The sequence below is a fragment of the Oncorhynchus gorbuscha genome, linkage group LG07, assembly GCF_021184085.1.
Source record: "Oncorhynchus gorbuscha isolate QuinsamMale2020 ecotype Even-year linkage group LG07, OgorEven_v1.0, whole genome shotgun sequence".
Lineage (NCBI taxonomy): Eukaryota > Metazoa > Chordata > Actinopteri > Salmoniformes > Salmonidae > Oncorhynchus > Oncorhynchus gorbuscha.
In genome coordinates, this window is record NC_060179.1 from 77,667,254 (window position 1) to 77,691,523 (window position 24,270).

General features: G+C 45.6%; 1 protein-coding gene across 1 annotated transcript in view; it reads left to right on the forward strand.

The window, feature by feature from the left end:
- The window catches only part of LOC124040402 (syntaxin-binding protein 4-like), a 124,344-nt gene that overhangs the window by 50,815 nt on the left and 49,259 nt on the right, over nt 1-24,270 (forward strand). The window contains exons 11-16 of the mRNA XM_046357561.1: nt 254-326; nt 4,992-5,089; nt 5,548-5,644; nt 10,631-10,755; nt 11,767-11,856; nt 11,986-12,051. Coding sequence (XP_046213517.1) covers nt 254-326; nt 4,992-5,089; nt 5,548-5,644; nt 10,631-10,755; nt 11,767-11,856; nt 11,986-12,051 — 549 coding nt within the window. The remainder of the gene's footprint in view (nt 1-253; nt 327-4,991; nt 5,090-5,547; nt 5,645-10,630; nt 10,756-11,766; nt 11,857-11,985; nt 12,052-24,270) is intronic.

A 24,270-nucleotide genomic window follows, 5' to 3' on the forward strand; every position in this document is an offset into this window, starting at 1 on the left:
CAGTCACCTCGTTGTCTGAAGGACAAGTGGATAAACAGGTTAATGTCAAGCCCTGCAACTTAAAGCAGGTACAGTCTCAGTGTTCACAGTAAACGCTTGATGGGAATTACACCGAATTTTCAAAACATTCAAGTTTGCACTCATCAGACCTGAAATTTGCCCAGAGCCTAAAACAATTATAGGGAACATTAGTTGTATGTTGTAATGTGGTGGTAATGTGGTGGTAATGTGGTGGTGTGGTTGTGTCCTGCAGGTGCGAATGAGGACAGAACAGACGTGTGTCTCCTCCCCTCCTCAGAGTCCCAGCACCACAGACGCCAAGCCTGGTGAGAAACCTGTCTATTTCTCTATATCTCTGTATGTCTGTCTCGGTTTTTCCTCCCTTTCCCCCTCTCATTTTTTTTTCTCTCTCTCAGCCTCTCTCTCATTCTTCTTCCCCACTCTGTCTTACCTTCACCTTGGCCTCTGGGCTAATATAACTACACTGACATTTCTGAAAACAGCCGAACCAGAAAGTACTTTAGTGAGTTGTTGTTGATGTACATTTCTGAACATCGTGTCCAATCGCTTTAGGACATGTTCCAGTCCTGCCCTTGGATACACCTACAATTAGAATGCATCACAAATGTCACCCCAATTCCTATGTAGTGCACTTCTTTTGATCAGGGCCAATTGGCCTCTGGTTTAAAGTAGTGTACTATATACATGGAATACGGTGCCATTTTGGGACGCATACCTGTAAGTGGAATCTACGTGGAAACAGATCACAGCAGGTCATAAAGAAGAGATACTAGTTAAACGAGTGTGCCTTTTTAGCCCTTATTTCTCTGCAGAGGACAGAGTCATGTCATAAACTCAGTCTGTGAGTACAGGCAAACTGTTCCTACATGTACATACTACCTCAACTAACCGGTGCCCCCCCCCCCCCTGTATATATTGTTCTTTTTTACTGCTGATCTTTAATTACTTGTTACTTTTATCTCTTATTCGTATCCGTATTTAAACAAAAATGCACTGTTGGTTAGGGGCTCGTAAGTAAGCATTTCACTGTAAGGTCTGTTGTATTCCTGGACCGAGTTTGGGAAACCCTGGTCTATAGTAGGCCGTAAGGGCCCTGGTCTATAGTAGGCCGTAAGGGCCCTAGTCTATAATAGGCCGTAAGGGCCCTGGTCTATAGTAGGCCGTAAGGGCCCTGGTCTATAGTAGGCCGTAAGGGCCCTGGTCTATAGTAGGCCGTAAGGGCCCTGGTCTATAGTAGGCCGTAAGGGCCCTGGTCTATAGTAGGCCGTAAGGGCCCTGGTCTATAGTAGGCCGTAAGGGCCCTGGTCTATAGTAGGCCGTAAGGGCCCTGGTCTATAGTAGGCCGTAAGGGCCCTGGTCTATAGTAGGCCGTAAGGGCCCTGGTCTATAGTAGGCCGTAAGGGCCCTGGTCTATAGTAGGCCGTAAGGGCCCTGGTCTATAGTAGGCCGTAAGGGCCCTGGTCTATAGTAGGCCGTAAGGGCCCTGGTCAAAAGTAATGCACTATAAAGGGAATATGGAGCCATTTGGGAACTTGAGCTCAGATTAGTATAGAGGAGGCTGTAGTGATGTGGCATGCAGCTTGGAAGGAGGAAATTAGGCAGGTGGGAGATGCTTGGATCTGATGGGGTCACAAACAAGACATTCTGTCCGCCTCCGTCCCAATAACATGTTGTCATCTTCCGGATGGAATCCCTTGTCAGAATAATGTTCTTCAGAGCGCTTTGGAATGATGATGAATGGTGTTGTCTGGATGCTGGCTGTTCTGTCTTGCTCAACATGTCAATGATCAGTTGACACAGAGATGTGAATAATTAGCACATAGGCTTCCTTCAAATGTTGCCCAACATGTTCATGTTCATGTGGTGCAGCAGTATAATCAGATATGACTCCTGTGCACACGTTTACTACATTTACCTGTTTACTACATTTACCTGTTTACTGCATTTACCTGTTTACTACATTTACCTGTTTACTACATTTACCTGTTTACTACATTTACCTGTTTACTACATTTACCTGTTTACTGCATTTACCTGCTGTAAGGTCGTTCGTCTGTTGAAAGAAGAGAGTCGGACCGAAATGCAGCGTGTTGGTTACTCATGACTTTAATGAATGAAAATGCGGTACATGAAATAACTGAAAGACGAAAACAACAAACGGAACGTGAACCTATTACAGCCTATCTGGTGAAACTACACGAAGACAGGAACAATCACCCACGAAATACAAAGCGAAACTCAGGCTGCCTAAATACGGTTCCCAATCAGAGAATCACCTGACTGATTGAGAATCGCCTCAGGCAGCCAAGCCTATACAACACCCCTAATCAGCCGTGATCCCAAATACTACAAACCCCAATACGAAAAACAACATATAAACCCATGTCACACCCTGGCCTACCCAAACATATACCCAAAACACAAAATACAATGACCAAGGCGTGACAAAACCCCCCCCTAAGGTGCGGACTCCCGGACGCACCTCAAAAGCATAGGGAGGGTCCGGGTGGGCGTCTGTCCATGGTGGCGGTTCTGGCTCGGGACGTGGACCCCACTCCATTAATGTCCTTGTTCCACCCCTTCGCGTCCTGGGATAATCCACCCTCTCCGCCGACCATGGCCTAATAGTCCTCACCCAGATCCCCACATAACTGAGGAGCAGCTCGGGACAGAGGGGCAGCTCGGGACAGAGGGGCAGCTCGGGACAGAGGGGCAGCTCGGGACAGAAGCAGCCCGGGACTGAGGGGAAGCCCAGTACTGAGAGGAAGCCCAGTACTGAGAGGAAGCCCAGTACTGAGAGGAAGCCCAGTACTGAGAGGAAGCCCAGTACTGAGATGAAGCTCAGGCAGGTAGTAGGCTCCGGTAAATTTACATTTACATTTAAGTCATTTAGCAGACGCTCTTATCCAGAGAGACTTACAAATCCTGGCTGGCTGGCAGAACTGGAAGATTCAGGTTGACAAGCAGATCTGGAAGATTCTGGTTGTCTGGCAGATCTGGAAGAGACTGGTTGTCTGGCAGATCTGGAAGAGACTGGATGTCTGGCAGATCTGGAAGAGACTGGTCGTCTGGCGGCGCTGGGCAGACTGGGAGCACTGGCGGCGCTGGGCAGACTGGCGGCGCTGGGCAGACTGGAAGCACTGGCGGCGCTGGGCAGACTGGGAGCACTGGCGGCGCTGGGCAGACTGGGAGCACTGGCGGCGCTGGGCAGACTGGGAGCACTGGCGGCGCTGGGCAGACAGGAGACTCCGGCAGCACAGGAGAGGAGAAAGGCTCTGGCTGCGCTAAACAGGCGGGAGACTCCGACAGCGCAGGAGAGGAGAAAAGCGCTGGCTGCGCTGAACAGGCGAGGCGCACTGGAGGCCTGGTGCGTGGTGCTGGAACTGGTGGTACTGGATCGAGGACACGCACAGGGAGCCTGGTGCGGGGAGCTGCTATCGGAGGACTGGTGTGTGGAGGTGGCTCTGGATAGACCGGACCTCTGTCTACCCTCTTGTCGTGAACTTGGTGGATTTTTGAACAGATGGATTTTTTTGTGTGTGGAAGGCTGCAGTGAAGCCAAGCCGTCCATCACAATCATTTCCCTCCACCGTTCCTTCCTGTTTTTTAAAATCTCTAATTATCTCTCTCTCCAGAACCTGTCTGTTTACAGCTCACCTGTTCTCACTCTGACCAAACCTGTCTTAAATGACAAAGGGCTGCATTTAAATATGCTTGTGTAACAGACAGTGCATGAAGTGGGATTATTCCCATAAAGTGGGATTGTTCCCATAAAGTGGGATTGTTCCCATAAAATGGAATTGTTCCCATAAAGTGGGATTGTTCCCATAAAATGGAATTGTTCCCATAAAGTGGGATTGTTCCCAAATAATATGTGTAACATACCTTAAATTCTGATTTGTCTCAGAATGTGACAAATCTCTCTTTCTCTCTTGCTCTGCAAATCTCTCTCTCTCTCTGCCTCGGCCTCTCTCTTTGCCTCTCCCTCTCTCTTTGCCTCTCTCTCTCTTTGCCTCTCTCTTTGCCTCTGCCTCTCTGCATCTGCCTCTCTCTTTGCCTCTCTCTGCCTCTCCCTCTGCCTCTGCCCCCTCTCTCTCTCTTGCTCACTCTCTCTCTTTGCCTCTCTCTTTGCCTCTGCCTCTCTCTTTGCCTCTCTTTCTCTCTCTGCCTCTCCCTCTGCCTCTGCCCCCTCTCTCTCTTTGCCTCTCTCTCTCTTTGCCTCTCTCTTTGCCTCTGCATCTGCCTCTCTCTTTGCCTCTCCCCTCTCTCTGCCTCTCCCTCTGCCTCTGCCCCCTCTCTCTCTCTTGCTCACTCGCTTTCTTTGCCTCTCTCTTTGCCTCTGCCTCTCTCTTTGCCTCTCTCTCTCTCTCTCTGCCTCTCCCTCTGCCTCTGCCCCCTCTCTCTCTTTGCCTCTCTCTTTGCCTCTCTCTTTGCCTCTGCATCTGCCTCTCTCTTTGCCTCTCCCTCTCTCTCTGCCTCTCCCTCTCTCTCTCTCTTTGCCTCTCCCTCTCTCTCTCTCTTTGCCTCTCCCTCTCTCTCTCTCTTTGCCTCTCCCTCTCTCTCTCTCTTTGCCTCTCCCTCTCTCTCTGCATCTGCCTCTCTCTTTGCCTCTCCCTCTCTCTCTGCCTCTCCCTCTGCCTCTGCCCCCTCTCTCTCTTTGCCTCTCTCTCTCTTTGCCTCTCTCTTTGCCTCTGCATCTGCCTCTCTCTCTGCCTCTCCCTCTCTCTCTGCCTCTCCCTCTCTCTCTGCCTCTCCCTCTCCCTCTGCCTCTCCCTCTGCCTCTGCCCCCTCTCTCTCTTGCTCACTCTCTCTTTCTTCTTTCTCTCCTCCTCCATTGTATAAGCTTTTATTTTTCCACATGTATATGCAATAAATGTAATACATTTGTCATAAACAACAACAACAACGTTATGCGTTATTATACCCAGTTACTGGTTCACTTGGTTACCTGTCCGTCTCCCTCTACCCAGAATCCTCCACTGTATGGCAGCCAGTCAGCAGTCTCGTACCACAAAGGAAGTGCTCCCTCAGCTCCATCTGTCGCCTCAAACTGGAGAGGCTGGAGCAGGTCAGTGTGGGCGTGTGGATGTGGAAGAGTGTGTGTTTATCAGTGTTTAATATATGTGTCTAAGAATTAGTGTATGTGTATGGGAATGTTTATAATTGTGTGTGTATGTACTGTACGGATGTGGTTTGACATTAGGGTCATTGCAGTGTATTGATTGTGTTGACGTTGCCTCATCCCTGCAGAGACACTGCTCAATAAGCTATTACTGCTGCTGGCCTGTCATGTGCTCTGGCCTGATTACACTGCACCGTACAACCAACGTGTGTGTTCAGTGTGTTCACTGTGCGCTGTCCGAGGAGCTCCAATCATTCTCCCACGACATCATGGCAATATCGATAGGCAGTATTCACATGCAGCATGCTTAGTCACGCTAGGTGTGTGTGTGGTTTACTAGTCTGTGTGTGTGGTCATATTTAAGGGTATGGTGTGTGTGTGTGTAACTCTGTGTGTGTTGCCAGGCTCTGGATGCATTGGGACTGAATCCTACAGAGGCACAGAGACAGACGTTGAGGGCCAGACTACAAACAGACCCTGCTGGGACAGTGGCCTACGCAGGTAAGACTACACTTCCCCATAACCTTACCTGACCCTAACTCTAACCCTGCTCTGACAGTGGCCTACGCAGGTAAGACTACACTTACCCATAACCTTACCTGACCCTAACTCTAACCCTGCTCTGACAGTGGCCTACGCAGGTAAGACTACACTTCCCCATAACCTTACCTGACCCTAACTCTAACCCTGCTCTGACAGTGGCCTACGCTGGTAAGACTACACTTACCCATAACCTTACCTGACCCAAACTCTAACCCTGCTCTGACAGTGGCCTACGCTGGTAAGACTACACTTACCCATAACCTTACCTGACCCTAACTCTAACCCTGCTCTGACAGTGGCCTACGCTGGTAAGACTACACTTACTCATAACCTTACCTGACCCTAACTCTAACCCTGCTCTGACAGTGGCCTACGCTGGTAAGACTACACTTACCCATAACCTTACCTGACCCATTTGACTTTGCAGCCCGCCCATCTAGTTCTGCCTCCAGGGCAAGACAATGTACGTTTAACCCTGATGGCTGATCCCAAACACATTCACAGGGTGTCTGCACATTATTGAAAAGTCTTTAAAAATATTGTATATTTTTGATTATCTGATTTAAAGGCCTTAACATTCAGTTTTCAAAGGTATTTTAAAATACAACAGACATGGCTACAATGTTTCTGTTATGTTGTGCCTCTGTCACCATGGCAACAAAAAAAAGACAATTTGATAGACAACAAAACTATCTAGAGATGGGACGAGAAACGGAAATGACAGAAACCAACATTGCCCTCTTACCAAAACAATTTGACTTATGTTGGTGATTAGGCTTCATAGCGTTCCTGCAGATTTTTTAGTTCTAAAACCATTATTTGGTCAACAGTAATGTGCATTAGGCTGCTTCCTGCAATGAAAGTATCTGCTCTGTCAATGTTTCAGTGCTGGCTCTCATTCCCTCTCTCCCCTTTGCACACGGAGTGAAGGGAGTGATGCATTCTGATAAGTACAAGCATAGTGACAGTTGAGCATCATTTTGAAATGTAATTCCGGGAAAGAGTTTTTTTTAACAACTACTGTTACTGTTGTTAAAAAAAGAGGAGAGTTTCATATTTATGTGAGTATAACAATTATTTCTCAACTATCAATATAGAGGATGTAACATCACTTTAAAAATGGAGGATATAATTGAGATAATACTCTAACAGAACGGAGCAGAGAGCACCATTTGCGATGAATAGCCTATATCAGGAGCCTATATAGGCCTACCAATGGAACATTTTTGTAGGACATTACATCTACTGTTAGATCAATTGCATTTCTATCTAGCAACAATATCATATTTAGAGTGATCAATCTAGCTAGTGTGTTTTGAGGTCTGACTTTCACAGGTGGTAGGCCTAAATTATGTAGCAAATAGCCTAGTGTAACGACGTTTGTCTGTTGTAAGAAGAGAGTCAGACCGAGATGCAGCGTGTAGGTTACTCATGACTTTAATGAATGAAAAGGCACATGAAATAACTGATATAAGAAAACAACAAACGAAACGTGAAACTAATTACAGCCTATCTGGTGACTACAACACAGAGACAGGAACAAACACCCACAAAATACAAAGCGAACTCAGGCTACCTAAATACGGTTCCCAATCCGAGACAACGAGAATCACCTGACTCCAATTGAGAATCGCCTCAGGCAGCCAAGCCTAACTAGACACACCCCTAATCATACACAATCCCAATTAATACAAACCCCAATACGAAACACAACATATAAACCCATGTCACACCCCGGCCTACCCAAACATATACCAAAAGCACAAAATACAATGACCAAGGCGTGACAGAACCCCTTCCCTAAGGTGCGGACTCCCGGACGCACCTCAAGAGCATAGGGAGGGTCCGGGTGGGCGTCTGTCCATGGTGGCGGTTCTGGCTCGGGACGTGGACCCCACTCCATTAATGTCCTAGTTCCTCCCCTACGCGTCCTGGGATGATCCACCTTCTCCGCCGACCATGGCCCAATAGTCCTCACCCAGATCCCCACATAACTGAGGGGCAGCTCGGGACAGAGGGGCAGCTCGGGGTTGGGGGGCAGCTCAGGACAGAGGGGCATCTCAGGACAGAGGGGCAGCTCGGGACAGAGGGGCAGCTCGGGACAGAGGGGCAGCCCGGGACAGAGGGGCAGCTCGGGACAGAGGGGCATCTCAGGACAGAGGGGCATCTCAGGACAGAGGGGCATCTCAGGACAGAGGGGCAGCCCGGGACAGAGGGGCAGCCCGGGACAGAAGCAGCCTGGTACTGAGGGGAAGCCCGGTACTGAGGGGAAGCCCGGTACTGAGGGGAAGCCCGGTACTGAGTCAGTAGCCCAGTTACTGAGAGGAAGCCCTGAGGAAGCTCAGTACTGAGAGGAAGCTCAGTACTGAGAGGAAGCTCAGGCAGGTAGTAGGCTCCGGTAAATCCTGGCTGGCTGGTGGAACTGGATGATTCTGGTTGTCGAGCAGATCTGGAAGAGACTGGTTGTCGGGCAGCGCTGGGCTGACTGGCGGCACTGGCGGCGCTGGGCAGACTGGGAGCACTGGCGGTGCTTGGCAGACTGGGAGCACTGGCGGCGCTGGGCAGACTGGGAGCACTGGAGGCCTGGTGCGTGGTGCTGGAACTGGTGGTACTGGCGCGAGGACACGCACAGGAAGCCTGGTGCGGGTCGCTGCCTGTTTAAACTAGCGCCTCTCAGTTTTAGCCAGCGTGTCTTTTTCTTTGACTCGATTCGCCTGTAGCCCTCTTCGTACTGCTGAAGCGAATCCCAGGCGGGCTCTTGCACTCGCTCTGGGTCGGACGCCCACCAGTCGATTTCTTCCCATGTCGTATAATCCATGCTTCTGCTGTCCATAACGTCCTCCTTTAGCTCCTGCCAGTTTACACACTGCTCGGTCTGTGAGTGGTGGGTGTTGTCTGTAACGATGTTCGTCTGTTGTAAGAAGAGAGTCAGACCGAAATGCAGAGTGTAGGTTACTCATGACTTTAATGAATGAAAAGGTACATGAAATAACTGATATAAGAAAACAACAAACAAAACGTGAAACCTATTACAGCCTATCTGGTGACTACAACACAGAGACAGGAACGCTAACATAGAATAGAGTAAGAAAAAAGAATTACTGTATTATCCAATGAGATCAAAGCATTGACTTTAGTGATCTCGTTCTCTCGAACCAATCTTTCCGTCTACTTTCTAAAAACTCTATTCACTGCACTATTCTATTCAATATTCAGTAGCTACTATTTTGTCTCATCACTACAACTCCCGTACAGGCGCGGGAAAGACGAAGGTTGAAAGTCATGCGTCCTCTGATACACAACCCAACCAAGCCGCACTGCTTCTTAACACAATGCGCATCCAACCCGGAAGCCAGCCGCACCAATGTGTCGGAGGAAACACCGTTCACCTGGCAACCTTGGTTAGCACACACTGCTCCCTGCGCGATGAGACAAGGATATCCCTACCGGCCATGCCCTCCCTAACCCGGACGACGCTAGACCAATTGTGCATCGCCCCACAGACCTCCTGGTCGCAGCCGGTTACGACAGAGCCTGGGCGCGAACCCAGAGTCTCTGGTGGCACAGCTGGCGCTGCAGTACAGCTGCGCCACCCGGGAGGCCGTTCAGCTGTATTTTTCGTAGCTGTCTACATACCACCACAGACCGATGCTGGCACGAAACTGCACTCAATGAGCTGTATACCACCAAAAGCAAACAGTAAAACTCTCACCCTTGTGGCCTGGGAACATTAATGCAGGGAAACTTAGAAATGAAAGAGAACTGATTTATCAGCATGTTAAATGTGCAACCAGAGGGAAAACATTCTCGACCACCTTTACCCCACACACATAGACGCGTACAAAGCTCTCCCTCGCCCTCCATTTGGCAAATCTGACCATAATTCCATCCCCCTGATTCCTGCTTACAAGCACAAATTAAAGCAGGAAGCACCAGTGACTCGGTCGATTGAAAAAGTGGTCAGATAAAGCAGATGCTAAACTACAGGACTGTTTTGCTGGTACATACTGTAATATGTTCAGGGATTCTTCCGATGGCATTGAGGAGTACACCACATCAGTCACTGGCTTTATCAATAAGTGCATCGAGGACGTCGTCCCCACAGTGACTGTACGTACATACCCCAACCAGTAGCCATGGATTACAGGCAACATTCGCACTGAGCTAAAGTGTAGATGTTCTAAAACTTGTGACCGGTAGTGTAGATGGGTAAAAAAAGCAGGCATTGAATATCCTATGGAGCATGGTGAAGTTATTAATGACATTTCGGATGGTGTATGAATACACCCAGTCACTACACAGATACAGGTGTCCTTCCTAACTCAATTGCTGCAGAGGAAGGACACCGCTCAGGGATTTCACCGTCTTCAATTTCAGAATGATGGAGGCCACTGTGTTCTTGGGGTCATTCAATGCTACAGAAATGTTTTGGTACCTTTCCCCAGATCTGTGCCTCAACACAATCCTGTCTCAGAGCGCTACGGACAATTCCTTCGACCTTGTGGCTTGGATTTTGCTCTGACGTGTACTGTCAACTGTGGGAACTTATATAGACAGATGTGTGCCTTTCCAAATCATGTCCCATCAATTGAATTTACAACAGGTGGACTCCAATCAAGTTGTAGAAACATCTCAATGATGATCAATGGAAACAGGATGCCACTGAGCTCAATTTCAAGTCTCATAACAAATGGTCTGAATGCTTAAAAAAAAAAAGTTATCTTTTTATTTGAAAGAAATTTGCAAAAATTCCTAAAAACCTGTTTTTGCTTTGTAATTATGGGGTATTGTGTGTAGATTTAATGAGGAAAACATTTATTTAGTCCATTTTAGAATAAGGCTGTAATGTAACAATGTGGAAAAATTCTGGGGTCTGAATACTTTCCGAATGCACTGTATTTATAGATTGTGATTATAAAACACATGTTGCCTCTCTGTGTACAGACTTTGAGACGCTGACGCGGGAGCTGTTCAAGCTACAGTTTGAGGAGTCAGAGGTGGGAGGTCAGAGGTTAAAGTTTGTGTCAGAAGACCTCTCCAGCCTCCTAGAGTCACCCACCAAATCACGGGTAGGATATATTAAATCCGCACCCTCCAGCCTCAATAGGTTTCCTGTGTAAATACATCAAATCTAATGTACTGTAGTTGTTTACGTGCACGTCAGACTGTGAAATTGGATATAGGTATGATGATTTTGAAAATAATTTGCAGATCTATGTCTTACAGTTGTAGGATCTTACTTTGACCCAAATTGCTACAGCAAGAACATAAAATAACAGGAATGTGAATTATCATGTGGACATTTTACGTAAGGGGTTGATACATTTTACGTAAGGGGTTGATACATTTTTGTAAGGGGTTGATACATTTTACGTAAGGGGTTGATACATTTTACGTAAGGGGTTGATACATTTTACGTAAGGGGTTGATACATTTTACGTAAGGAGTTGATACATTTTACGTAAGGAGTTGATACATTTTTCGTAAGGAGTTGATACATTTTACGTAAGGAGTTGATACATTTTACATAAGGAGTTGATACATTTTACGTAAGGAGTTGATACATTTTACGTAAGGGGTTGATACATTTTTGTGAGGGGTTGATACATTTTACGTAAGGGAAAATTAAGTCAGAAATTTCAAAGTGGAAATGACGAACTTCAGAAGCCTTTTTAAACCTCAAATACACTACTACATGTTTTAAATGTCCTGCATTGCATTACATTTCTCGGCATTTCTCCTGCAACAGGTTGATCAAATTAAGATCTTACATCTGTATGCTAAATCAAAGGGACGTTTTCCCGGACACATGTTAAACCTGGTCCTGGACTAAAAAGGAAACTCAATTGAGAATCTCCATTATTAAAAGTGCTTTGTCGTCTAGGACTAAACTTAATCTGTGTCTGGGAAACAGCCCCAAAGAGTGTTTGTCTGTTGTAGCGTTAATGTTTGCTGTAGTAAACTTGACGTGCAGTGGTTATGAATGTCGCCCTGTTGATGCTCTGCTTGAAGGTGTAATATGTGTAGTTTAGTAGTGTGTTTTTATATGCATTAAAGCTGTCCGTCTGTCTATCTATCAGTCTTCACTGTCTGACTCTGATGACCTAGAGGAGATGGAGAGACTGAGGAAAGACCACATCGAGGCTCTGAGAGAAATCAAGAAACTACAGGTACATATTGCCGGAGTTCGAGATATCAAAACATTAGTAGGTCAGAAAAGAGAAACGTGAATACATGAGCATATACAGTATATAGACAATTTATGTTATTTTTTGTTGCCGTGTCTCTACATTCTTCAGGAGCAGTTGGCAGAGTCAGAGAGACTTCAACTGCAGATGCAGGGAGAGCTGAACAATGTCAAACAGGTGTGTTAGTACAGTTTATCTGGGGGTGGGGGGGTTGCATAGATGTTTCCCCATTCACCAGAGGGAGTTCTGCACAAGCACATTTAAAGTGCATACTGTACAAGTGAAAAAAGTTTTGACACACCTATTCATTCCAGGGTTTTTCATCATTTGTACTATTTTATACATTGTAGAATAATAGTGAAGACATCAAAACTATGAAATAACACATATGGAATCATGTAGTAACCAAAAAAGTGTTACACAAATCAAAATATATTTGAGATTCTTCGAAGTAGCCAGTTGTCTTGATGACAATTTTGCACACTCTTGGCATTTTCTCAACCAGATTCATGAGGTAGTCACCTGGAATGCATTTCAATTACACTTTGGAACAGATAAATAAAAAATAAAAAAGTGAATCACTTGGAGCTTGATTTGCTGGTGTTTTTAAAATTTTAGGTCCAGCAAAAAAAAAAAAGAAAGTAGAATCTTGATGGTTATAAAGATACGAAGAACGAGCCACAGTCCAACTCAAGCTTTATTAACGACTAGTCGGGAAGTGGTAGCATACGAGCACTATATCTTCAATATGTATCCTTAGTTCCCAGCTTATATTGAGCAAGCAAGGGTCTTTTCTTGGTCTTAGCCTATGGAATTCATACAATAATACAGTAATACAATAATACAGTAATACAATATCAGGATTGTCTTGTGAATGGCTGTGTCTTGCCTACGACATACTAAAAAGCCATACTGTGTCGTACTACATACGTACCATCGTACCACATACTATTTAGAACAGATTGTTTAGTAAAACTGCATTCAATAAGCAACAAATATAAACGTACTAGCTCAACCATACTAACAATGAGTCATGCAATGCGCAATTGTGTTGATCCCAGCATTCGTTCATTTTGGTAAAGCGAGTCTCCCTATCTGATTATAAGCTGTTGTCAAACGCACATGGGTTTGGAAAGAAGATTCCCCTTCTCTATAGTGTCCAGCGAATTCTACTCGATGAAAAGCCAAAATGACTACGCATTTAAAGCTTTAACTACAATTTGGAGATTTCACATATACATCGTTCTATTTTCACATACCACAAGAAAAGACTACTATTTAGAGAACAAGAAGGAGTATTCAGACACAGCCGATAAACTGATCAGCCCAGAGTAACCAATACTACATACACCAAACCACATGAGTATCCCATACTGAAACAAACAGACCACTCATTATAAACTGATCAGCCCAGAGTATCCAATACTACATACACCAAACCACATGAGTATCCCATACTGAAACAAACAGACCACTCATTATAAACTGATCAGCCCAGAGTATCCAATACTACATACACCAAACCACATGAGTATCCCATACTGAAACAAACAGACCACTCATTATAAACTGATCAGCCCAGAGTATCCAATACTACATACACCAAACCACATGAGCATCCCATACTGAAACAAACAGACCACTCATTATAAACTGATCAGCCCAGAGTATCCAATACTACATACACCAAACCACATGAGTATCCCATACTGAAACAAACAGACCACTCATTATAAACTGATCAGCCCAGAGTATCCAATACTACATACACCAAACCACATGAGTATCCCATACTGAAACAAACAGACCACTCATTATAAACTGATCAGCCCAGAGTATCCAATACTACATACACCAAACCACATGAGTATCCCATACTGAAACAAACAGACCACTCATTATAAACACGTTGAACCACATCACTAAGTGGTTAATCAACCTTAGTGCTACCAGTCACGGTCCCTTCGACACATGCCATCATCCCTAAGCATCCTCTCAGTACACTTCCCAAATTACACACTATTCCGGGTTATAGTGCACTTCTTTGACCAGGGCTCTGTTCAAAAGTAGTGCACTACTGTATATAGGGAATAGGGTATCATTTCGGAAGCGTTCTCTGAGCTTGTTGAGAGCACTGGGTTTAGCACATCTTGTAGTAGCAGCACTTACAGTACCGTGTGTAGGCGGGAGAAACAGACAGAACAGTGTAACAAACTCACTGTATGAAGAGCGAGACTCCAGGGAACACAGACGAGGGTGGACCCTAAGTAAAATAAATAAATACACCCTCTCTGTACTGTGAGTCATAGACACAGCACACTTGGCCTCACCTCCACTCCTCTACGGGTCGGTCTCCCACACACTCTGGATGCGTCCCAAATGGTACCTTATTCCCTATAATAGACAACTGGACCAGAGTAGTGCACTACATAGGGGATAGGGTGCCATTTGAGATGCATATTCTGATACAAGTGTTGTGTAAAGAGCACAGATCAATATCCACAGATCAATATCCACAGATCAATATCCACAGATCAATATCCACAGATCAATATCCACAGATCAATATCCACAGATCAATATCCACAGTTATCCACAGGCAATATTAATATGTCCATCAGGAACCGGGATGGTAACATCTTTCTTTCTTTCTTTCTTTCTTTCTTTCTTTCTTTCTTTCTTTCTTTCTTTCTTTCTTTCTTTCTTTCTTTCTTTCTTTCTTTCTTTCTTTCATATACTTCCTTCTTTACTGCATGTTTGTCACGACAATGACTGCATGCAATGCCTTCATAAAGTATTCACACTACTTGACTTTTCCAAAATGTTGTTATGTTACAAGGTGGGATTAAAATGGATTTAATTGTCATTTTTTTTGCGTGAAAAATCTACAGAAAATACTCAAAAGGGGAAAAAATAAAGTCAAAGTCAAAGTGGAATAAATAAATAAATAATGAATACACTAATATATATTAATTAGATAAGTATTCAACCCCCTGAGTCAATACTCAGGATGTTCCAGGATAAGGATATGGACAGTCAAATCAAATCAAATCACATTTTATTTGTCACATACACATGGTTAGCAGATGTTAATGCGAGTGTAGTGAAATGCTTGTGCTTCTAGTTCCGACAATGCAGTAATAACCAACAAGTAATCTAGCTAACAATTCCAAAACTACTGTCTTATACACAGTGTAAGGGGATAAAGAATATGTACATAAAGATATATGAATGAGTGATGGTACAGAGCGGCATAGGCAAGATACAGTAGATGGTATGAGTACAGTATATACATATACAATGAGTATGTAAACAAAGTGGCATAGTTAAAGTGGCTAGTGATACATGTATTGCATAAAGATGCAGTAGAGAGGCAGGACAGGATGTTTCGGTGCTCACCTCTCTCTTCCACCAGGTATGACCACATCCTGAAGTAAATTAGAATCACCTTTGGCAGTGATTACAATTGTGAGATTGCACACCTGAATTTTTACAATATTTGCACATGATTATTTTTTTAATTCTTCAAGCTTTGTCAAGATGCTTGTTGATCATTGCTAGACAGCCATTTTCAAGTATGCCATTAGATTTTCAAGCAGATTTAAGTCAAAACTGTAACTCGGCCACTCAGGAACATTCAATGTCGTCTAGGTAAGCAACTCCTGCTGAAAGGTAGAAACCAGCTTCTCCTCTAGGATTTTGCTTGTGATTAGCTCTATTCTATTTATTTAATAATAAAAAAACTCCCTAGTCCTTGCAAATGACAAGCATACCCATAACAGAATGCAACCACCACCATGATTGAAAATATGAAGAGTGGTTCTCTGTGATGTGTTGGATTTGCCCCAAACATAACCCTTTGTATTCAGGACATAAAGTACATTTTTTTTGCTGTTTTAGTGCCTTATAGCAAATAGGATGCATGTTTTGGAATATTTTTATTTTGTACAGGCTTTACATTTACATTACATTTAAGTCATTTAGCAGACGCTCTTATCCAGAGCGACTTACAAATTGGTGCATTCACCTTATGACATCCAGTGGGACAGTCACTTAACAATAGTGCATCTAAAACTTAGGGGGGGTGGGGTGAGAGGGATTACTTAACCTATCCTAGGTATTCCTTAAAGAGGTGGGGTTTCAGGTGTCTCCGGAAGGTGGTGATTGACTCCGCTGTCCTGGCGTCGTGAGGGAGTTTGTTCCACCATTGGGGGGCCAGGGCAGCGAACAGTTTTGACTGGGCTGAGCGGGAGCTGTACTTCCTCAGTGGTAGGGAGGCGAGCAGGCCAGAGGTGGATGAACGCAGTGCCCTTGTTTGGGTGTAGGGCCTGATCAGAGCCTGGAGGTACTGAGGTGCCGTTCCCCTCACAGCTCCAGCTCTTTTTATTCTCATTTAGGTTAGTATTGTGGAGTAACTACAATGTTGTAGATCAATCCTCCATTTTCTCCGATTGTCACGGTTTTCATATGGTGAAGGAGAGTCGGACCAAACTGCAGTGTGTCGATTGCGATCCATGTTTATTTAAACAAACGTAAACACGACTAAACACGAACACTACAAAACAATAAACGAAACAAAAACCGAAAACAGCCTATACATATGTCAACTAACATCGAACAAGGACATCAAGACACTCAGGACAATCACCCACAATACAACTAAAGAATATAGCTGCCTAAATATGGTTCCCAATCGGAGAAAATGATAAACACCTGCCTCTGATTGAGAACCACTTCAGACAGCCATAGACTCTCCTAGAACACCCCACTAAGCTACAACCCCACTAAGCTACACACCACATACAAAAACCCATGTCACACCCTGGCCTGACCAAATACATGAAGAAAAACACAAAATACTTCGACCAGGGCGTGACAGAACCCCCCCCTCCCCTAAGGTGCGGACTCCCGAACGCACCTCAAATCAATAGGGAGGGTCCGGGTGGGCGTCTGTCCATGGTGGCGGCTCCGGCGCGGGACGTGGACCCCACTCAGTAAATGTCTTAGTCCCCTCTCCTTGCGTCCCTAGATAGTCCACCCTCGCCGCCAACCATGGCCTAGTATTCCTCACCCAGAACCCCACTAGACTGAGGAGCAGATCGGGACTGAGGTGAAGCTCGGGACTGAGGGGAAGCTCGGGACTGAGGGGAAGCTCAGGAGTGAAAGGAAGCTCAGGAGTGAAAGGAAGCTCAGGAGTGAGAGGAAGCTCAGGCAGGTTGATGAATCCACCAGATCCTGGCTGACTGGCATATCCTGGCCGACTGGCAGATCCTGGCTGACTGGCAGTTCTGGCAGATCCCGGCTGACTGGCAGATCTGGAAGAGTCTGGCTGACTGGCAGATCTGGAAGAGTCTGGTTGACTGGCAGATCTGGAAGAGTCTGGCTGACTGGCAGATCTGGAAGAGTCTGGCTGACTGGCAGATCTGGAAGAGTCTGGCTGACTGGCAGATCTGGAAGAGTCTGGCTGACTGGCAGATCTGGAAGAGTCTGGCTGACTGGCAGATCTGGAAGAGTCTGGCTGACTGGCAGATCTGGAAGAGTCTGGTTGACTTGCAGATCTGGAAGAGTCTGGCTGACTGGCAGATCTGGAAGAGTCTGGCTGACTGGCAGATCTGGAAGAGTCTGGTTGACTGGCAGATCTGGAAGAGTCTGGTTGACTGGCAGATCTGGAAGAGTCTGGCTGACTGGCAGATCTGGAAGATTCTGGCTGACTGGCAGATCTGGAAGAATCTGGCTGCTCCTTGTAGACTGGCAGCTCCTTGCAGACTGGCAGCTCCCTGCAGACTGGCAGCTCCCTGCAGACTGGCAGCTCCTTGCAGACTGACAGCTACTTGCAGACTGGCAGCTCCCTGCAGACTGGCAGCTCCTTGCAGACTGACAGCTCCTTGCAGACTGACAGCTCTGGCTGCCTCATGCAGACTGACAGCTCTGGCTGCTTCATGCAGACTGACAGCTCTGATTGCTCCATGCGGACTGACAGCTCTGACTGCTTCATGCAGACTGACAGCTCTGATTGCTCCATGCAGACTGACATCTCTGGCTGCTTCATGCAGACTGACAGCTCTGGCTGCTTCATGCAGACTGACAGCTCTGACTGCTCCATGCAGACTGACAGCTCTGGCTGCTTCATGCAGACTGACAGCTCTGACTGCTCCATGCAGGCTGACAGCTCTGACTGCTCCATGCAGGCTGGCAGCTCTGGCTGCACTGAACAGACAGGAGACTCCGGTAGCGCAGGAGAGGAGAAAGGCTCCGACAGCGCTGGAGAGGCGGGAGACTCTGACAGCGCAGGAGAGGTGAGGAGCACTGTGGGCCTGATGTGTGGTGCTGGCACTGGTGGTACTGGGCCGAGGACACGCACAGGAAGCCTGGTGCGGGGAGCTGCTACCGGAGGGCTGGGGTGTGGAGGTGGTACTGGATAGACCGGACCGTGCAGGCGCACTGGAGCTCTTGAGCACCGAGCCTGCCCAACCTTACCTGGTTGAATACTCTCGGTCGCCCTGCCAGTGCTGCGAGGTGGAATAGCCCGCACTGGGCTATGTAGGCGAACCGGAGACCCTGAGCGCAACGATAAACACCTGCCTCTGATTGAGAACCACTTCAGACAGCCATAGACTTTCCTAGAACACCCCACTAAGCTACAATCCCACTAAGCTACACACCACATACAAAAACCCATGTCACACCCTGGCCTGACCAAATACATGAAGAAAAACACAAAATACTTCGACCAGGGCATGACAACTCCTGCTGTCACCCCAGCCTGGCCTCAAAGAGTCGAAGTAACATGGTCAATTTAAATCTGTGACACTCAAACAGGAGGGAGGTTGGTCGTGGACGATGGGTGGGCGTATAACAACCCAAAGGTTGCGTGTTCGAATCGCATCACAGATCATTTTAGCTAGTTAGTAGCAACTTTGCAACTACTTGCTACATTTTAGCTGCTTTGCAGCGACTTAGGATGTCAGCTAACCCTTCGCCTAATCTCAACCCTAACCCATAACCCTAAATTTTCCCAGCTAGCACATTTGGTTCCTTGGAAGTTGTGGAAACATATGTTTTTGGTTTCCCATTGGTTCTGGGAACAAAGACATACGTTTCCTGACTGGTAAGACTGTTTTAAACATTCTGAGAACGGAAGTAACATTTTTGCCTGTTCTGGGAACTTACATTTTTAGTTTTCATGTAGCGTCTGAGAACGTTTTACCATGGATCCCTGAATGTTTTCTTAATGCTTTGAGAATATGACTTTAAATAGAACCATGACAAACCTGTCACTCCAGACCTGAATGCCCTCGACCAGAACAAAAACATCCTATGGCGGACTGCAATAGCATCGAATAGTCCCCGTGATATGCAACTGTTCAGGGAAGTCAGGAACCAATACACGCAGTCAGTCAGGAAAGCTAAGGCCAGCTTCTTCAGGCAGAAATTTGCATCTTGTAGCTCCAACTCCAAAAAGTTCTGGGACACTGTGAAGTCCATGGAGAACAAGAGCACCTCCTCCCAGCTGCCCACTGCACTGAGGCTAGGTAACACGGTCACCACCAATAAATCCATGATTATCAAAAACTTCAACAAGCATTTCTCAACGGCTGGCCATGCCTTCCGCCTGGCTACTCCATCCTCGGCCAACAGCTCCCCGCAGCTACTCACCCAAGCCTCTCCAGGTTCTCCTTTACCCAAATCCAGATAGCAGATGTTCTGAAAGAGCTGCAAAACCTGGACCCGTACAAATCAGCTGGGCTTGACAATCTGGACCCTCATTTCTGAAACTATCCGCCGCCATTGTCGCAACCCCTATTACCAGCCTGTTCAACCTCTCCTTCATATCGTCTGAGATCCCCAAGGATTGGAAAGCTGCCGCAGTCTTCCCCCTCTTCAAAGGGGGAGACACCCTGGAGTCAAACTGTTACAGACCTATATCCATCCTGCCCTGCCTATCTAAGGTCTTCGAAAGCCAAGTCAACAAACAGGTCACTGACCATCTCGAATCCCACCGTACCTTCTCCGCTGTGCAATCTGGTTTCCGAGCCGGTCACGGGTGCACCTCAGCCACGCTCAAGGTACTAAACGATATCATAACCGCCATCGATAAAAGACAGTACTGTGCAGCCGTCTTCATCGACCTTGCCAAGGCTTTCGACTCTGTCAATCACCATATTCTTATCGGCAGACTCAGTAGCCTCGGTTTTTCTGATGACTGCCTTGCCTGGTTCACCAACTACTTTGCAGACAGAGTTCAGTGTGTCAAATCGGAGGGCATGCTGTCCGGTCCTCTGGCAGTCTCTGTGGGGGTGCCACAGGGTTCAATTCTCGGGCCGACTCTTTTCTCTGTATATATCAATGATGTTGCTCTTGCTGCGGGCGATTCCCTGATCCGCCTCTACGCAGACGACACCATTCTATATACTTCCGGCCCGTCCTTGGACACTGTGCTATCTAACCTCCAAACGAGCTTCAATGCCATACAACACTCCTTCCGTGGCCTCCAACTGCTCTTAAATGCTAGTAAAACCAAATGCATGCTTTTCAACCGTTCGCTGCCTGCACCCGCACGCCTGACTAGCATCACCACCCTGGATGGTTCCGACCTTGAATATGTGGAGATCTATAAGTACCTAGGTGTCTGGCTAGACTGTAAACTCTCCTTCCAGACTCATATCAAACATCTCAAATCGAAAATCAAATCTAGAGTCGGCTTTCTATTCTGCAACAAAGCCTCCTTCACTCGCGCCGCTAAACTTACCCTAGTAAAACTGACTATCCTACTGATCCTCGACTTCGGCGATGATATCTACAAAATTGCTTCCAACACTCTACTCAGCAAACTGGATGCAGTTTATCACAGTGCCATCCGTTTTGTCACTAAAGCACCTTATACCACCCACCACTGCGACCTGTATGCTCTAGTCGGCTGGCCCTCGCTACATATTCGTCGCCAGACCCACTGGCTCCAGGTCATCTACAAGTCCATGCGAGGTAAAACCCCGCCTTATCTCAGTTCACTGGTCACGATGGCAACACCCACCCGCAACACGCGCTCCAGCAGGTGTATCTCACTGATTTTCCCTAAAGCCAACACCTCATTTGGCAGCCTTTCGTTCCAGTTCTCTGCTGCCTGTGACTGGAATGAATTGCAAAAATTGCTGAAGTTGGAGACTTTTATCTCCCTCACCAACTTCAAACATCTGCTATCTGAGTAGCTAACCGATCGCTGCCGCTGTACATAGTCGGTAAATAGCCCACCCATTTTTACCTACTTCATCCCCATACTGTTTTTATTTATTTTATTTTCTGCTCTTTTGCACACCAATATCTCTACCTGTAAATGATCAGATGGTCATGTATCACTCCAGTGTTAATCTGCAAAATTGTAATTATTCACCTACCTCCTCATGCCTTTTGCACACAATGTATATATACTCTCCTTTTTTCTACTGTATTATTGACTTGTTAATTGTTTACTCCATGTGTAACGCTGTGTTGTCTGTTCACACTGCTATGCTTTATCTTGGCCAGGTCGCAGTTGCAAATGAGAACTTGTTCTCAACTAGCCTACCTGGTTAAATAAAGGTGAAACATTTTTTTTTTATCCTAAACTTCTGAAATTCCCACTTAAGAAACATAAGGTTCTCAGAACATTATGTGCTAGCTGGGTGTCCTGCACCATTCCCAGAATGTTGTGGGAAAGTTGTATGCAAATTACCGGAGGAAAACAACACACTCACCAAGGTCCAAAACAAAAATATGTAACCCTTCCACTAACCTTAACCCCTAATCCTATCATACTAAAGGGATGGAGAAAGATTTAAGTTTACTATGTTAAGTCTACCCCTGAGTCCAGGTTGGTCACCCCAGATAGCAGACAGAAAACAAGCGGATAAATAAAATAAATAATTTACACGAGAAATGTATGAAATATGTATACAGAGTGGAAGTATTGAATTGAACCAGGGGAAGGACCTGCTGTTTCTCTTTGTGAAGGGTTATATTGCCAACTGGTATGACTTGATTAGGTTTATTTTGTAGAGCTGAGGGGGGAAGGGGAGATGAACATGGAGAGATGAAGAAATGGGAAATAATACAATTTGTCATTAGTGTCCAAGGTCACCAAGATTAGTATTTGACATGGACATTGGGGCACACACATTCATACATGGACTCATACACATGCACATACTTCTCTTGCTTTCTCCTTCCACTGTCTCTACCTCTCTACGTCTCTACCTCTCTCTCAATTCAATTCAAGGGGCTTTATTGACATGGGAAACATATGTTAACATTGCCAAAGCAAGTGAAGTAGATAATATACAAAAGTGAAATAAACAATAAAAATGAACAGTGAACAGTACACTCACAGAAGCTCCAAAAGAATAAACCCATTACAAAAGTCATAGTAAAAAAAAAGAAGGTTAACCAGTTTTGATAGTTAGTGGGTATCGGCCTATTTCTGCTCTGCAGGCATTATTTGGTGTTTTACGTTGTACACAGAGGATATTTTTTCAGAATTCTACATGCAGAGTCTCAATTTGGTGTGTGTCCCATTTAGTGAATTATTGGTTGGTGAGCGGACCCCAGACCTCACAACTATAAAGGGCAATGGGTTCTATTAATGAGTAAAGTATTTTTTGCCAAATTGGTATGTCAAATTTGATGTTCCTTTTGATGGCATAGAAGGCCCTTCTTGCCTTGTCTCTCAGATCGTTCACAGCTTTGTGGAAGTGTGTATGTGTATGTATAGCTCGTCTGTGGGGTTCTATAATGAAGAGGTCGGGTCTGACCCACTCGGGGGGTAGGTGAAAGTCCAGCTGAAACTGTTTGGGTTTCACCTGTACCATTACTCTTCCAGACTTATAGAGATGTATATTAGCTGACTCAGAGTCCTCGTTGTCTAGTATCCTGAGTTTCCACCCCTCTTAACAGAGGGGTAGTGTGCTAATATAGCACTGTGCCCTGCCAGGGATGGTTTGTGTTAATATAGCACTGTGCCCTGCCAGGGATGGTTTGTGTTAATATAGCACTGTGCCCTGCCAGGGGATGGTTTGTGTAGAAGAGGAGGTTGCTGATGTGCCCATTTTTATAATAGTCAGCTAAAAGTGTCTCTTGACTTTCCATAAGGAGCTTCATTTTGTGATCTTTTCTTGCCTTATCATTCTTTACATACACAGGGTACTGTATTTGAATTACCTCTGAACAGCGGGAGGCAGCTTCTAAGGCCTCTCCATTTGGTTGGAGTAGACTGTGTGACTCTCCTGCCGTTGTTGGGCTAAAGGGCTTTGACAGCTCTCACTTGACACGTTAGTGCTAATTGAAGTTGTATCAAGCTTGGCAGCTTTAATTTATAATTTGGTCATTATAAAGTAATGTAATGCGTTCTTCTTCTTGGCTTTTGGAAATAAAGTATATCAGACGTAACATTACTCACTCAGTTCCAGGTTGGATGGTGTTTTCATGTTTCTGTTGTTTTCCAGAGCATTTGCTGTATAGCGTTGGAATAATACTCTTTGGTAGTTGTAAACGTTCCAGGTGATTCCGTAATTGCGTCCAAAATCAGGTTGTAGGTTTTGAGTTTTGATTTGGAGTGAAGGTTATGTTGTAGAGGGTAGCATCCTGTATATCCAACTCAACATCTATCTAAAAATGCACGAGATCTCTCTCTCTCTTTCTCTCGCTCTCTCTCTCTCAAATAACTTTCTTCTGAAACTCCTCAGTCTAATCTTGTTCTGAGAAATGAAGGTTATTCCATGCGAGAAATTGCCAAGAAACTGAAGATGTCATACAATGCTGTGTACTACTCCCTTCACAGAACAGCGTAAACTGGCTGTAACCAGAATAGAAAGAGGAGTGGGAGGCCCCGGTGCACAACTGAGCAAGAGGACAAATACATTAGAGTGTCTAGTTTGAGAAACAGACGCCTCACAAGTCCTCAACTGGCAGCTTCATTAAATAGTACCCACAAAACACCAGTCTCAACGTCAACAGTGAAGAGGCGACTCCGGGATGCTGGCCTTCAACAGTTATTTGTTTCTGGCCATTTTGAGCCTGTAATTGAACCCACAAATGCTGATGCTCCAGATACTCAACTAGTCTAAAGAACGCCAGTTTTATTGCAAAAGGGTTTTCTTATGATCAATTAGCCTTTTAAAATTATAAACGTGGATTAGCTAACACAACGTGCCATTGGAACACAGGAGTGATAGTTGCTGATAATGGGCCTCTGTACGCAGATGTAGATATAACACAAAAAGATCTTCCGTTTCCAGCTACAATAGTCATTTACAACATTAACAATGTCTACACTGTATTTCTGTTCAATTTGATGTTATTTTAATGGACCAAAAATGTGGTTTTCTTTCAAAAACAAGCTCATTTCTATGTGACCCAAACTTTTGA